This window comes from Ailuropoda melanoleuca, chromosome 1 (assembly GCF_002007445.2).
Source record: "Ailuropoda melanoleuca isolate Jingjing chromosome 1, ASM200744v2, whole genome shotgun sequence".
NCBI classification, from domain to species: domain Eukaryota; kingdom Metazoa; phylum Chordata; class Mammalia; order Carnivora; family Ursidae; genus Ailuropoda; species Ailuropoda melanoleuca.
Window position 1 is genome coordinate 132,976,484 of NC_048218.1, and position 18,055 is coordinate 132,994,538.

The window sequence follows — 18,055 nt, forward strand, 5'->3', positions numbered from 1 at the left end:
AGATAGAAATCAATGTCACTAATGGAAAAAGGGATAACAAAATATAATTATTCTTTGTTAGAATATTTCAAATATTGCTTTTTCCACACTGTAATAAAAAAAAAGTATGGAAAAAAGAGAACTGGGAACTGCAAGTTAACTCTAACTAAAACCTCATAACTCACTACTTTTTCATAACCTCCCCACTGGGGTTTAATAGCTGCAAAGAGAAAAGCTTGGAAGATGCTAGGATTTGAAAATACTTATGCAATAATGAATGAGGCATAGGACATTTCCTGGTTTAATGTCTAACTGTTCAGAATTGATGGCATAGAGTTTAGTCAGGCACTGTTTAGACCAGCTGGTTATTAATCCCTGGAAATACCCTGAGCTCATATAAACCGACAACAAAACAATAATGGCATATGCATTCCTTTGTAATACATGCAAATTTGATTGTTATTTATGGAGAATCTCATGAGAATTAATATATGCTAAAGTGTTTTTATTTATGTTCATTTTCCAGATCTAGATATTTTAAATGAATAGGGTAAAGGCAAACATATAAATTTCATTATTTCCCTTTCCCTTTAGCTTAGCCTGGGGGAGGGTTTTGTCTTAGAGTCAGCTGAGGTCAGTGTTTTAGCTCATAGTACAAATTAGGATTGAGGCCAACTATGGTCATTAAAACATCAACGATATCGGTTTTTCCACTCAAATCAATTCCTTGAAAATTCTAAAATTAAAAACTAGATATTTATTCCTTCTGGTATTGTGATAAAAAAGACTAGGCCTCTCTATCCTTAATTGTATATCAAGTTTTCTATTTCTAGCATCAAGTTAATAAGTCGACAAATAGTTCATTATTGTAATTTACTGCAGTATTTAAATTTTAAAAAATTATAGAGATTGTGTATTTGGGACTTTGATCATTTATAGTTATTCTATATTTATATATTTTTCCTTTAAACCAGTATTTCTCACACTTTAGAATAAGCTGAAATATCACTTAGAATCAGATTTCTAGAGATTCTGAGTTGGTGGCAGGATTATGAGTTTTTAAAAAGCATTCTAGGTTCTTCTGTTGCACACTTTGAGCCAAACTTTGAGAAAATGCACTCTAGGACTTTGCCATTTTACCATCAAATACTATCCTTACTTCTTCTTTTTGCTCTACCACAGGACTGAAATCTGAAATTCATATATCATCTATATATACTTATCATATATATATTTATCATATATATATGAGATACAAATTTTCAGTATGATTCAACTTAAATTTGAAGGGAAACATATCAATAATAAAAGTTATACCTATGGAAGAGTAGGTAAATGTTTATGTGTATGTGGGTATTTATATGGCCTCAGAACCAAATATGAGTTCTTACTATAAAAAACTTTCTTAATGTATTCTTAAAGTTTCAACCAAATTCAAAACCTTATGGACATCACATATTTCTCCAGGCAGATATCTATGTTTCCATTTTCATTATATATTTTAATATTAATATATATTTGTTAAATTATTATATTTACATAAATGTCTCTACACTGAGAACTAACCAAAGGTAAAAAAAAAAAATTGTTTACATTGCTGAATACCTAGCATGTTACAATATAGGGCTTTACACACAATAGCAACTCAATTTAAAATTATTAATAAATAAATAAATAAATAATACAAACTGAGGTGGAAGTTAAGTTGTCCAAGGCACTTATAGTGAGAGAACTGAATCCTTAACCTGGAAGTTGGAATTGAAGCTCTTAACCACTACATTCTAAGTATTTAATACTGAAGATTTTTCTAAGCTCTACAAAGAGTGTATGTGTATAGATTAATATGTAGGCATTTCTGTAATTTTATTTTTACCTATCTGATAATCTTTAAAATATATGCTAAGTAATACTCTGTAAGCACATTTTAAAAAAAAAAACTTTTGTATGTTTTGTAATACAAATGTACACTGTGAAAATGATTTATACAATCTCTTCAGTTAAATAAATAAGAACTCAGATCTTCTAAAGATAAATTTTATTAGCCTTCACCAGCAGGAAAATGTAAATAAATCCTGACTACAAATAGTAGTTAGAAAAATGACAGTGTAAAAATACTTATTGAAATTAGTGTTCAGAATATATTGAAATAAAAATGAGTTATCTGCAGTAGCATTTAATCAAATACTAGCAACACTCTGCAGTCTTCCAATAGCACATTACTAACTTTAGTTTTAAAATGTTAGTTGAAAATATGTTTTGAAAGCATTTAATTAGAGTCCTTTGTCAGGTTTATAAGCCAAATCACAGTTCCCTGAGATTCTACAGGAGCATTTTACTGTGTATGTGCACTAGAACTATCTTAGAAGCCTAACTTTTTTGTTCTTCCTAGACCATTGGATATTTATTAGCCTCCATTATTCTTAATCATAAATACTTCACAAAAAGGTACCATCAGGTAAAGCTAATATTTATTAAAAAATAATCCTTTAATCATTAAAAAGATATATGTCCCAGAGAGGTAGGTTTTTTTGCTTTGTAGTGTTAAACCTCGAAAGACATCTTCTAAAGAACATTTTCAGGCCCTATGCAAACTCTAATATGAGAAAAATAGAAAATTAGGAACACACTAATTACTTTGAAAGGCCATGATTACAGCTAATGAAATAAATATAATAATATGATATTTCTTTGCTAATCTATAGGTATTTATTTACCATTATAGATAATTTACTTCTTAAAACTAGGTGGGGACGTTCCAAATCTTAATTATAGCCATACTAGATGAAAATCATATTTAAGAAGTTTGCCTTTTTATGCTAAAATTTCGTGAAACATGACTAGTGTTTCCACTTAAGGCAAAGAATTATCTCTTTAATTTGCCATAAATTATGTATTTGTATTTCATGTTTTAAAGCAAACATCATTTCTTCAATCTAATCTTTTTAAAAAGGATGCTTTTGTTCCTATTTTCAAGGTACTTGCTACTAGCTTTTCTCAAATGGAAAACATTCTTTTTTGATTTTATTGAGTTTTTAAAATTTTAATCCAGTAGAGTTTTTAAAATTTTAATCCCAGTATAGTTAACATACAGTGTTATATTAGTTTCAGGTGGTGTACAATATAGTGATTCAGCGGTTGTATACATTACTCAGGGCTCATCATGATAAGTGTATTCTCTAATCCCCATCACCTATTTCACTCATCCTCCCCACCAACCAAGAGAAATATTCTTAAAATAGGACTCTTATTGAATTTATACAAATATGTCCTTTTTAGACAGGAGACAGTTTAACATAGTGTTTAAAGATGTTTGTTATAAACACAGATCCTATGACGTATGTAGTCTAGTAAAATGGTCTTTTGCTACTGACACAGCTTTATATTAAGCCTTTTTTCACTCAATAGCATATGGAGGATATACTTCCATCTCAATATATATTATTCAGTGGTACTCAGTGGGGATGACTTTGTTCCCCAGGGGAATTTTGGCAATGTCTAAAGATAGTTTTTGGTTCTAATGACTGGAGAGAGGGGTGATTTTATTGACATCGAGTGGGTAGAGGCCCAGGGATACCACCAAACATTTTATAGTGCACAGGACAGCTTCCTACACCAAAGATTTATGCAGTGGAAAATGTCAATAATGCCATAGTTGAAAAATCCTGAGACATTTCCCCAAACTGACTTTCAGACAAGCTTTCCAATTCACAAAGTAACACAGTATTGAAAGACTCTGACTACCCAGACCTTCGCTAATATTGAGCATTAACAATTATTTTCTTATTTCCCAACCTGACTGGTGAAAATGTCTTATACTTCTACAATTTCATTTTTTCTTACTATGAAGTTTTAATGTATTTTGTTTGTTTATTAGTTATACTACTGCTGAAGATTTATTTTCTTCATTTTTCTCCTAAATTATCTCATTTTTTTCTCATTAATATATAGGAGCTCTTTTATATGAGGTATATCAGATATAAATATTTTACATATATCTTTTACTTTACACACTGATACTCTTTTAACAAAATCATCTGTAAAAGAAACCATATTTGACTCAGAGATGTTGATGGAATACTCTAGGCTTTTTAGTCTTTGGCTAGTGCACTGAGAAGAAAGTGAAAGCAACACCATCTCAGGTCTGTCCATGAGTCCATTACTGGGCAGGGACTTTGTTAGAGCTCTGCTATATTCACAGCCTGAACAGTTACTATTGGGAAGGGGGTCTTTTCTGGTGCAGTCATATTACAATGGTGGCCATTTCTTACTTCTGGATTTCAAAGGAGGGTCTTCTGAGGAGGAAAGTCTTCTTTAAAAGGTCATCAAAGTGTCTCCTTATCTATAGGAGAGATGGAGAAAGGGTGTGCGTGTGTGTGTGTGTGTGTGTGTGTGTGTGTGTGTGTTGCTGTCTGGAATGCATCCCCACCAGCCTCCTATATTTCCACCTCTGATTGAGGTATCAATTTGAAGAAGATTCAGTGTATTTAAAATATTTCACCTGAAGAACTTCATTAAAAGTACTTACAACGAGAAATAGGACAATAATCCCATGGAATGAAAGGATTTCCTGTGTAACACCAGGGTCCATGGGCATCATCATCAGGATTCCGGCAGTAATTCTTATTCAGCTTACTAGCATCTGGTTCCCAGAAGATATGCCTGCATAAACAACAAACTCTAAACATCTCAAGATACTTATTGCATCTAACAGAAACAAACTGTCACCAAGAAGATAAAATCCTAGCATGTAACTTTCATCGTAGATACAATGCAAGCTTCTATTTGGTGTGAATTTTGGTTATTTTGTTTTAGACTTATTTTGTTGTTGTTCTTGCAGTTTGTTCTCTACTCGGGATTATGGAATAGGGCTACATAATTAGCACAGGTAAAATGATGAAAAATTTGTGATTTTGCTTCTATTTTATAATTACAGTGGTGAGGTGACAATCGACACTTCTATGCATAGAAATGGGGTAGAAACACTGCCAGAAAAAGAGCAAATGACAAAGAAGATCAAGGTTATAAAATACATAGAAAATGCAAGCTGTTGCAAAAGTATTCTTCATGTTTCAGAAACAAAAAGCATCACTACCAACATCATTATGACAAAGGACAGAAAGATACACTGAAAAACTAATAGTGTGCTAATGAAATAATTAAAATCTAAACTTTCAGTGATTATATAGTTACAATATATGAGTTTTCGACAGATAACTGAGTAACACTTTCTCATTTTATATCTTAACTAAGTTTATTACAAAAGAAAAGCAAAAATACTCTTATTTTATTAGACCATGCCCAGTCATAAAGCATCAGTATTTATATTTATTTTGATTAGATTAATAAAGCTAAATTCCAAATGGCCATCCTGACCAAGTCATGAAAACTATACAAATAACTGAACTTGTTTTGTATTATTAATTACTATCACGCTTGAATGTAATTAATGGATCATTTATAAACTGGAAAGAGCTTGGCCAGGTAAAGTTGGACTGTCTTTCCAAACTCAGGTTCATTTTCTAAATCAATAAAAACAGCAAACACAAATAGTACTTACTGTGTGCCAGATTCTATTTTATGTGATTTACATATATAACCTTAGACCAACCTAATGAGACTGGCTTTAAGATTATCCTATTTTATATTTGATGAAATAGAAATCCACAGAAAACAATTTTTTGAGGTCACATGGCTTATAAGCTGTAGATCAGAGGTTTGAACAAATGGCTTTTTCCAGAGTCAATGTTCAAAACCACCATTCTGTACTATGTGCTTACCCAATTGTAGTTTATGCTTAAAACAAAATGGTACCATGAAACAACCATTCATCAATTTACGACAAATTTTTTTCAAATGACATTTTCTTTTTTTTTTTTTTAAGATTTTTATTCATTTATTTGACAGAGAGAGACAGTGAGAGAGGGAACACAAGCAAGGGGAGCATGAGAGGGAGGAGCAGGCTTCCCGCCGATCAGGGAGCCTGATGTGGGGCTTGATCCCAGGACCCTGGGATCATGACCTGAGCTGAAGGCAGACGCTTGATGGCTGAGCCACTCAGGTGCCCCTCAAATGACTTTTAACTATTTCCGAATGTCCAACCCAAACTCAATGAATTAGGAGTTAAAGTATGAGTTCCCTAAATAAATATGTCATATATTTCCAGTGGTATGTTGGTAATGTTTAAAAGGGCACTCCGAGATGTGTAGGAAGTCTTTATTCATTGTCCTTGCTAATTTCTGAGGTATAAATTCTTCTGCCATAAAAATACCAAGTTTTCAATATCCAAATCTTCAGTGATTTCTGACGCCAGAGTTGGTACAGTTGTCTCTCACAAGCCCGTAAGAGCTGGATCCACCAAACAGCAGTGTTGAAATTAGCATTTAATCTTAGTCATGCTAAATTTCACTTAAAATTCTGTAGTGATCTCAATGCTTAGGATAAAATCCAAAGTTCTTAACACAGCTTACAAGGATATATGGACTTGCTACTGGAGTGTTCCTTTTCTGTGAACATTAACCAAATTACACTACCTTTAGACCTTACCAAAATTATTTCTGATTTTCAAACACTTCAGTCTTTGGGCTTTGGGACAAGCTATTCTTTCTGCCTGATGTACTCTCCTCCTACACTTCCTTTGACCAACTTCTACTTAACATATATGTTCCAATTAATATCCTTTTCTCTGGGAAGCCTTCCTGACCATCTAAATCTAGACACTTCTTTGCACTCTCAGAGCATAAAATAGGTTATTTTTCATAACTTTTTATAATATGGTATTGACATTTGCTGTTGGCTGGCATTCCAGAGTGTGAAATCCATGAGGTTAGAATTCTGCTTATCTTTGAAATCCTAGAGCTACAGTGTCCAATACAGTAGCTACTAGCCACACGTGGCTACTGAAGAATTGGTATGTGGCTAGCCCAAATAGAGAGGTGCTCCAATTGTAAATATATACCAGATCTTGAAGCTTTAGTATGAAAAAATGTAAAAGATCTCATTAACAATTTTTATACTGAATACATATTGAAATGAAAAGGCTTTAGATATATTGGATTAATAAGGAATATTATTTAAAATAGTCTTGCCTGTTTATTTTTACTTCTTTAAATGTGGCTATTAGAAAACAAAAGCACACATGCAAGTTACATATGTGAAATGGATATTTATGTTGGAGAGCACTGCTTTAGAACTGTCACTATTTGTTTGTGAAGTAAATTAACAGAAACCATATCATCCACTAGTGAGTACATTTTGGAAGAAAATAAAATTAAAGTAGGACTAGAGGCAAAATAACTCAACCTCTTGGAGCCGTTAAATTCTTATTCACACATATAGAAATATCTTCCACATAGGATTGTAATGGCCAAATAAGATAATAACTCATGGAAAGCAACCATGGCATAAGTACTTGATCAAATGATGCTAACCTTTTTTCCTTCTATTCTACTCATATGCTATTCTGGGATTTTGGTAAAAATCAGTTTTATGTCATAAGTATGTCTCAGACTTCTTTAGTAATTTCAAACACACTAGCACTATTGCTAGGGTCAAGTGGCAGATAGTGGAAGACATACTTTTTTGTGAATATATCCAATGTCAAAATCTCTAATTCTCTGAAATATATGTTTTTTTTCAATTACATATTATACATTCTTTTAGTTGTAGAAAAGTTTAATGTGTCAGAATAAAGCTATACCAGGAAACCTGTTTCTGTTTCTAATATTTAAGTGAATATTTAAGGTATATATGTACATGAAAACGGTCACTTACTGATTTTTCATGAACTGATGTTAACAATTAATAATTATGAGAACACAATCATATAATGTACTATTTGAAACACTAGATTTGCCACTTAATTATGAAATGTCTTATCAAGTGTTACAGCTGTTTACTCAATATGACCATATCATCCTTGAAGGTGAAGCCAAAACTTATGCCCATTTTTTATTAATGTCTCCCATGGGCACCTATCACAGAACAGAACACATAGTAAATATTCAATAAAAGTGTGTTAGATTGAATTGCTTATTTAAAAGATTGGGGGCGCCTGGGTGGCTCAGTCGGTTAAACAGCTGATTCTTGATTTCGGCTCAGGTCATGATCTCCAGGTCGGGCAACCAGTGGGGATTCTGCTTTAGGGTTCTCTCTTTTCCTCTACCCCTCCCCCCTTGCTTGTGCGCACTCTCTCTCTCTCATAAATAAATAAATCTTCAAAAAGAAAAAAATTTGTTACATGAAAGGGCATACATTACATAGAGTTGCACAGAATAACAAATCTAATGTTTTTATTAGCTTATTATGATATATAATAGAAAGAAATAGCAATGTGCATATCTGAATATACTATCTGTTGTTATCACTACATATTACGTACTGAAAGAAAGATATTTACACACCTGTGTAAGTCTTCCATGTTCTTCTCCCACATTGAACATGTTAGTCCAGATCGGGTTTTGGATAAATTGCCCATATAATTTTTGCCATTCCCACGATAACAATCTAAACATAAAATAAATGAAAGAGGACTAATGAACACAAGGAAGTATAGAACAAAAACATTTTTTACAAGCATGCAAATTCATGAAAGTCAACGTAAAAGTGGAAAACAAGCTGTACAAATCAAAGATTCTCAAATTTTTCATATTAAAGTATCTTCATTTTCAGTGAAATTTCTTCTTCTTTAAAATAAGGGTTTATGCATCTCATTATAAATTTTTAAAAATAAAAAAAAATTAAATGAGCGACCCTTAGGGACACCAAAGAAATGAGAATTTTTAGAATGACATATATATATATATATATATATATATATACATATATATATATATATATATATATAATTTCCCAACATTTTCTTTGGAAAAATTTTGCTCCACGGAAAAGTCACAAGAATGATATAATGAACACTCATATACTTGTCACAGTTGTGTTTCGTCTTTCATGAGATTAACATTCTGACTCACCCAAGCCAGCTGTTTTCAAATGCTCTTTAATTCCATTTTGTCTGATTATTTTCTCATGATTAAAATCAAGTTAAGGACAGGATTATGGCATAGATGATATTTTGTCCTTTTCAGAGCATATCTTGTGACATATGATGTCAGTTTGTTCCATTATTGGTGGTGAGTCTGATAACTTGGTTAAGTGATATAAAGGAAAATTGTTGGGGTCTCTGAGATTGAGTAAGTATCTTATTTCCAAACAAATTTTCATAAAATCTCTGAGGCATACTTTGATTACCTTTCACGAATTAGTCATTACTAGGCTGGTTTTAAAATAGTTGTTCTTCAATTTCCTATTTATTTATTATCATTTTTCTGTAAATAGGAGTTTTCCTTTCTTCCCTTTCTTCCTTCCTTGTAAGTATTCTGTTACTAACACTGGTGGTGTTGCCACTGCCGCTGCCGCTGCTACTACTATCAGTAATACTAGTGCCTGTAGTAGAAGTGGGACTATACACAGAGACTCATGTCCTCTTTTTACTCAGCATGATATATAATCTATTCCTGTTGCTCATTCTGGTACTCAAAATTATTCCAAACTTAGCTGATGGAAACTACTTCAAACTGGTTTCTGTGCCTTTTACTGTGTCCCACGTGGTTTTATTTTTCCCTTTTTTTTAATGAATAATTTGTGTCTTATTAAACATTGATTAAAGTGTCCATATTCCTAATTTTAAAATATCATAAAAAAGAAGTCAAGTTCTTCCAAACATGTAAGTTGCAGTTCTACATTTGAAAAGAAACACTGTTCCGTATTTTAAAATAATAACGCATATTTAAAAAGTGACTATTAAACATTCCTGATTTTTATATGACTGAGAACTGTAGATTTGGCTGTAAAATGTTATCTACAAATATATATCAAGATTATTTCTGTTTTAAACTTGGTAAACTGGGTGCCTGGGTGGCTCAGTCAGTTAAGCGTATGCCTTCAGCTCAGGTCATGATCCCAGGGTCCTGGGATTGATCCCCATGTCAGGCTCCCTGCTCAGGGCGGAGTCTGCCTCTCCTTCTGCTCCTCCCCCTGCTCATGCTTGCTCTCTCTCTCTCTCTCAAATAAATAAACAAGATTTAAAAAAAAAAAAAAAAAACTTGGTAAACCATAGTCTATCATCATTGGCTTTGTAATCATAATAAATAGGTACAAGTCCTAATAAAAATTTTAAATAAATAATTTAATAATTTGTTCAAGAATCAGTTAACATAGTGAAAAAGTAATATAATAAGTATATTCAATAGTCATGTTTTCAAATCCATGGATCACATTTTGTAATAGTACTATAAGGAATTTGGGCTTAAATATAAAAACTCAAATAGGATAGGATTTAGTTCAGATAACATAGCAGTCATTCCAGCACAGAATAAAATTGCTTTCAGAAAGCATAAACTTGTAAAAATCCAATGCTTGTAAATAAGCAAAATATAACAATGAAAACATTTTCCTCTGATGGTGTTTTTTGTTTTTTGTTTTTTTTTAATATTAGGAAAGTTTAAATCTTTACCTGTTAGGTAGTAAATTCTTTAGATAGATTCTTAGTTAAGAAAGTAATTGTGCAATGCAGTACACTAGTACTACTTTTTTAATACATTTTTTGGGTTTTTTGCATATATGTTTTCTATATTGGAGGAAGAGATCCTCCTCACCACCACTACCCTTTTATTTGAATAAAGGCTATAATATTTTTTTTTCCTTCTTAGTAAACTTTTTATTTTAGAATAGATTTACTTTATAGGAAACTTGTAAGTTGGTACAGAGTTCACATACCACACAGTTTTCCCTACTTTTAATACCTTAGATTAGTATGATAGATTTTTCATAACTGTTGAGCCATACTGATGCATTATTAACTGAAGACCATATTTTGGTCTTCATGGTTTCAGAAATATCTTTAGTTGTTAACCTAATATCCTTTTTTGTATTCTAGGATTCCACATGATACCACATTATATTTAGTTGTCATATTTGCTAAGGCTCTTCTAAATGTAACAGTTTTTAGACTTGCTTATTTGATGACCTTGTCAGTATTGAGGAAAATTGGTCAAGTATTTTTTGAGCATTTTTTTAAAGATGTATTTATTTAAGGAGGGAGGGGAGAGGGAGAGAGAGAATCTCAAACTGACTCCCCCAAAGAGCACAGAGCCTGACACAGTGCTCGATCCCACTATCCCATGACCATAAGATCACGACCTGAGTCGAAATCAAGAGTGGGATGTTTAGCCAACTAAGCCACCCAGGGACCCTGGTCAAGTTTTTTTGTTTTATTTTGTTTTGTTTTTTAGTGTCCATCAGGTGGCTTGGATGTTTTCCACATGATTAGATATGGGTTATAGGGTTTTGAGAGGAAGACAGGAGGTTTTTTTAGCACTTCTTAACTTGCTGGTGAAAGATATTCCAGCCTCACCTTGTTCTTTTCTTGTCTCAGGCCTCCTGGAATCACCAATTTCTCCAAGGGTCCTTTGTTTATTTTAGTGATGAAAATATGCAGAAGATATGAAATAAGTGCCAAGGGTGCTCTTGTTATATGTGAATTTAAGCATAATTTCCATGTGTTTGAAGGGACTATATATATATATATATATATGTATATATATATATATATGTGTGTATATATATATATATACTATTTTTTTAGAAATCTCAATGTATTTTGTTCATTACTTAAGTTTTTTGGTCCTTTACTTTTTAGCTTCAGAATTTTTATATACGAAAAATATTTTCTCTTTATCTGTAATATGCATTTCAACACTTATTTCCAAATTTGTCATTTGTCTTTTATTTAAATATGGGTTTGGGGGCACCTGGGTATCTCAATTGGATAAGCATCTGACTTTTGATTTTGGTTAAGGTCACAATCTCGGAGTTGTGAGATGAAGCCCCGTGTTGGGCTTTGCACTCGATATGGAGCCTGCTTAAGATTCTCTGTCTCTGTCTCCCTCTGCTCCTCCTCCCGACCTCCGACCCTGCTTCTGCTCTCCCTCTCTCTAAAATAAAGTAATAATAATAATTAAATTAAATTAAATTAAAATAAATGAACGAATGAATGTGTGTATATATATAGTATATATATATATTGTATGGGTGTGCATGAGTGTTTGCCTCTGTAAGTTTTTAATGTAGTTTATCATTTTTTTTTCTTTTACTGCCTCTAGATTTTGAGTGTTAATTAAAAAGCTTTTCACTGTATCTATGTTAAAAAGGGATTCTTCCAAGTTTACTTCTAGTATCTATATGGTTTCCTTTTTTACATTCAGATCCCTTATACATTTGGAGTTTATTTTCGGGTATGGTAAAAGGCTTGGACTTAATTTTATCATTTATAATTTATCCATTATTATATTTTAAAAGTTCATTTTTCATCCAGTCATACATAGTGCCACATTTTTAATATAATAAATCTCTGTAAGGAGTCTGTTTCTGCCCTCTGTGTTTTTTTTAATTGTCAATTTATTCATTGCACTAGAACTAAAGTCTTAATTTAGTTAACAAATGGTATACTTATGTGTTCCATAGTATACTTATGTGTTTATTTTTCCAAGAGAATTACAGAATCAGTTTGGTATCAGAAAAAGATTTATGGATATATTTATTAATATCACATTACATTTTAAATTAACTTAGGTAGGGGTGCCTGGGTGGCTCAGTCCATTAAGCGTCCGACTCTTGATTTTGGCTCAGGTTATGATCTCAGAATCTGAGATCAAGCTCCAGGTCAAGTTCCATGCTGAGCGTGGAGCCTGCTTAAGATTTTCTCTCTCCCTATGCCACTGCCCTTCCCCTGCTAGCACTCTCTCTCTCTCTAAATTAATTAATTAATTAATTAAAAATTAGCTTAGGTAGAATTGATGTATTAACGATGCTGAGTTCTCATATCAAGAACAAGGGATGCTTTGCCACGTTAAAGTACATTTTTGTGGCTTTCAGTGGTGATTTTAAAATTTTATTACTTTGATTTTGCACATTTCTTTCTAAATTTATTCCTGTTTCCATCAGTTTTGTGCTCTTATAGATATAGCTTTCTCCTTAATTAAATCTTCAAACTCATATATGAATGCTACCTTAGTGAGTTTTTTAATTACTTTAATTCGGTTTTCAAAGTATATTACTATTACATCATTTGCATAAATAAAAATCTTTTGCTTTTTTACCCAATCGATATGCTTTCTTATTTATATGGAATAATATCTTCAATACAGTGTTAAAGAGGAACATGTTGACTATGTTAACTTATATTTTGAACGTATATTGTAAACATGGTATACATTCTTATTTTCTTTTTTAACTTCCTAAGGATGCCTGTAATGTTTCCCCATCAAGTAATATGGATAAATGCTTTTGTGCATGTGGGCATGTCTATGTGTCTATATGTGTATATGTTAAAATATGAATATACATTTTAAGAAAGTCTCTGTCTTTCTGTTTACATATAGATATAGATAGATATAGATATATGGAAATGTGTGTACAGTGTGTGTATTCTAGAAATTCTTATTTGAGTACTTTTATGAGAAAGGAGTGAATTTTTTAACAGGAATTTCAAAATTTGTTGACATTTATTATATGATTATTTTTCTCAGATCTAAGATGAATTATGTTAATGGGTTTCTAAAACTTTTGAATCATTTTTGTTCTTAGACTAAATTCCATTCAATCATTATGTGTTATTTTTTAAGTTCCTTTATTGGACTGTTCACTCATATTTCATTTAAAATTTTTATATTCACAAATGAGATAAGTTTATTGTTTTTTTTTCTGTGTTACCTTCATTTTGTTTAGGTATTAATACTATAATTTCATCACTACTGATGGAAGTTTTACTATATTTGTTAAGCTACATACTAATTTATGTAGCATTGAGATTAACTGGTCTGTGAATGCATCTAGGCACAGTATATTTTTGATGGAACAGTTTTCATTAATAAATTTCCATATTTCTTCTGTAACAATAGGTCTAATTCTTTGACTAATTGAATTGACCAGGGTCAATTTGAATTTTGAATTTGAATTTTCCTAGTAAATTATGCATTTTGTTTTTATTTTCAACGTTTCTGACATGAGGTTCTTTAAAACAGTCTTTTATGTCTTCTAATTTTCCTGTTTCAATGATAATTATTATCTTATATTTTTGTCCTTTCTTTTTTTTCTTGAATCAACTAGCTGGTGATTATCTATTTTGTTAACTTTTTTTCAAAGAACCATCACTTTGCTTTATTCATTAATTCTAATATTATTAGTTCTAGACCTTACCAATGTCTACTTTATTTTGGTTGTTTTCCTTTTTATACTACTTTTGGTTTATTTTTTTCCCCAACTCTAAGTTTGAAATTTCATTCACGCTCATTATTTATGATATTAATATAACCATTTAAAGCTATAAATTGCATCCCACTTACTGCTTTAAGTGTATATTATATAGTTTAATAAGTTCTGTTTTAAAAGCATTTTTAAAGAAAGTCTGTAATTTCAGTTTTCATTTTTAATAGAGTTATTTAATATCAATTAGAAGAGCATTCATATATATGCTAATTCAGATGCTGCAAGATTTAAGCAAAGCATTTCTAATACATCAATCATATGTGTTTATATGTTATCTGGAGAAGGATAAGAGCAACATCCTTTCACATGTGTGTATGTGCATGCATGCATACATATCACATATTTAACAATGCATATCATTAGCTTGGCAGTATCACACAATCGCATAATCATTAAAACATCACAGCTTTATGTTGGATTAGCTAACAGTGTCTCTTAAGTGGATTTCTTCATTTTTAAGTTGCCCCCCAGAACCTAGCACATTGTTACATGCATCAGGTATAATATATTGTTAAAAATAATGTAATATATTGTTAAAAGTAATGGAGAGGTCATTTTAAAGAAACTTATATTTAATCCCAGCTGAGCTAATTTGAGAATTTAGGCAAGTTATCTGAATTTCATGAAACTGATTTCTTCGTCTATTAATTTCTAGATTTATTAGATAAGCAATATCATCAGTTTAACCTGTACAATCTAAAATTCTCATATTCTATTACCTAATTCTTTGGTAAGTGATATATATGTACATAAAAGCATCTTAATATACACAAGAAACTTATTAAACAATTGTTCTCATTTGCCTCTATCTCAAATTATCAGTGTGTGTTTAAATGAACAAGACAGGGACAAAGAAGATCCAGCTGGTACTAAACCTCCTTTAAATATTGGTTTCAATTTTATTTCCAACTGACCTTTAAAATCTGCCAAAGAACAGGGAAATTGACTGAAAAGGGATTCAACCCCTCTTGCCTCTACAACTTTTAACAGTTGCTCTGAAAAATGGCACTTCAGAAAAAGTTAAAGGATGGAAGAAGCATGTATAGAACAATAAATCCATGAAATGGAGCTTTAAATTTGGCTTGGGCTTTTTAGGATGATTTAGGACTGACCATGACCATCATAATTAAACTTATGGGAAAGAATATGATCATTTAAAAATCATAACCCTCAATTCATTATATATTAATAAATGCCTAGATTCTAACATCATCATTAATCTTTGACAAATGATTTCTTTTTTAAACCTATTTCAATCCCACTTTCTCTACTGCTGCTCCCTGAAACAATGATCTTCAATGGCATCTATGTTTCCAAGTACAATGGTGATTTATCCCAAACCCCACTGCTACGCATCATCTCCACTGCTGACCCCAGGTCCACATCACTCTCCTCTCTTTCCTAAATCACTGAAACAGCTGCACAATGAATTCTCCTGTTTGGGAGAATTTGTCAGAAGTTGTCAGAAGTTCAGAAGTTCTGGCTGTTTTCCATAATGCACCAGAGTCATCCTGTTAAAACTTAAACCAGACAGATCATCTAATTTGTCTTTTTGGGACCCTACAACAAAGCCCCTTCTCTTTCAGAATAAAAGTGTAAATCCTTCCAATTCCTACAAGGCATATGTGATTTTAGCCCAACTCTTCTCTAACCACATCCCCTGAGACTCTTCCCCTTGCTCTGTACCGGCCACAGTGGTGTGCGTGCTCTTTTCTTTACCTTCCTATCTCATGCCATTTGCACTTGCGGTTTCCTCTATCTCCAAATACTATTTACATATATATGCGCATGGCACATGCTGCTTTTTCCAGGTCCTCTTTAAGTGTTCCCTTGGTATGTCAGATCTTCCCATACCATTAAAATATGAAATAAAAAACCCCTCTCCTCTAACCCTGGGACATTTTTCTCTCTGGCACTTACCACAAATTAACTTATTCCCACTTCCATTTTGCTTCTTTTATTCCTGCTTCTGTTTGCTGGAGTTTCTGGAGTTCCACGGAGTCAGAGAATTTTATTTTGTTTCCTAGTATATTCCCAGTATATATCTAAAATGATGCCTGGAGCTGGTGTATGCTCAAATAAATAAGCAAGTGTTGAGCAAGTGAATGGATAAAAGAAATGCAACTTCAGACTTGGTGATTTTGTTTGTGAACCAGCAAAACCAGTGCAACAAGAAGTAGGTCCCTCTTGAGGCGTTTCCCCTGAATTTAATCGTGCCCACCCTGCAAAATGTCAGCTATTACCTTGTCCACTTGATACATCACACTTTGGAATTTGGGAGCAGTAGCCAACTCGGATGTTTGGATCAGTGGTAAAACACCAGGGTGACTCAGCCCCATCTGGATTTCGGCAATAATTTTCTCTTAGGTCCCTATTGAGAATAAGCATGTTAATGTAAATTGCCTAAGTTCTTAGAAATGGTAAGTTAGTGCTATTACATTTCTAGAATCCCAGAATGCATGCATGTTTATAAATAGAGTTCTAAGTTTCAGATTTAGGATAGTTATAACAATTTAGAATTCAGTATACACAACTAACGTTGCCCATATTACTGAAATAAAGGCTGTCAGTTGTCAGTATTCTTTTCATTCCACAGGCCTGGAGTTCCCCACAAACACTACTGCTTCATAAAAGGGAAAAATTAGTACCACTTCATTTTCTCACTCATTCTCAATACTTGGACTCTCAACTATTACAATTTTAAAAAACTGGCCTATTATTTATGATGTTTTCATGGCCCATATATAATGTAGACACAACATGTATCTCTCTTTGCTGAAGAAAGGCTATTATGAATAACTGTTAACTATTCTCATTTAAAATGGAAGTTCTACCTATTCAAATATTTGATGCAAAAAAACATGATAGCTATTTCTTCCTTGAATTCTGTACTTTTTTGACTTAATTTGCTGCATAGATTTCTTTCCCTTACAAAGTTCTTCTTTATTGATTTACAAAAGTTTTTTGAAATCTTTATAAATATTTCTGTAAAATTAAGACCTTTATAATACAGAATACCTAACTGTAGAAGATATTGTCAATATAGTACATGTACATCCTTTATTTTAGCAGTGATTTAATTAACATTGAAAGTTCTCAACAAGAAAAAAATTTGTACTAATATTCTGTATATGTAAAAGAATTTTACCTTAATATAAGGTTCACATTAAATAAAATGTGGACTTCATGATTTACTCTTATGAAAAATGTTCTCTAATTTGAAGCAAGCATGGGTTTTCTTGTCACAGACCCCTGGATAGTAATTTAACAAAATTAATATTCAATCTATTGGAAACTGCATTATTTATATCACTTAGGTTCAATTATAGAAGTACTACAATTTTATTAATACCCAAGTTCACCATTAGAAATGGAGAAGTTTTTTAAGGAAGAAACTTGGATTTATCTATAAAATCAACAGGTTAGTAGGTTATCTAGTCAAAATAGGTCTTGACACAAGTTGTGTTAAGATGAGAACAGTGATTGCCAATAGTTAGAACCATTGGACAGCAAGTGTTCGTAGTTACAACCCATATTAAAGTTGTTACCTTCTTATAAAATGGAAAAATTATTAAGATAAAGAAAATCTTCTATTTCTTTTAATTTGCACTTATATTTTAAAAAATTCATGGTGGTATAAAATATGTGCTTTGAGTTTTACATGAAGTTTACACAAATTCAATTGTTTAAATTCTTTTGAATATTTGTACATACACAATTTCTTATTTGAGTATCATTACCAGTCATTAGAAATTAA

General features: G+C 31.9%; 1 protein-coding gene across 9 annotated transcripts in view; it reads right to left on the bottom strand.

The window, feature by feature from the left end:
* The window catches only part of HGF (hepatocyte growth factor), a 94,982-nt gene that overhangs the window by 17,543 nt on the left and 59,384 nt on the right, over positions 1–18,055 (bottom strand). For all 9 annotated transcript variants that reach the window (XR_004627351.1, XM_034667101.1, XM_034667111.1 and 6 more), the window contains 3 exons: positions 16,542–16,669; positions 8,379–8,481; positions 4,505–4,638 (listed from right to left, as the gene is read on the bottom strand). Coding sequence is in view for 8 of the 9 variants with exons in the window: in XM_034667101.1 (XP_034522992.1) it covers positions 4,505–4,638; positions 8,379–8,481; positions 16,542–16,669 (365 nt within the window). In the remaining variant the exon portion in view is untranslated. The remainder of the gene's footprint in view (positions 1–4,504; positions 4,639–8,378; positions 8,482–16,541; positions 16,670–18,055) is intronic.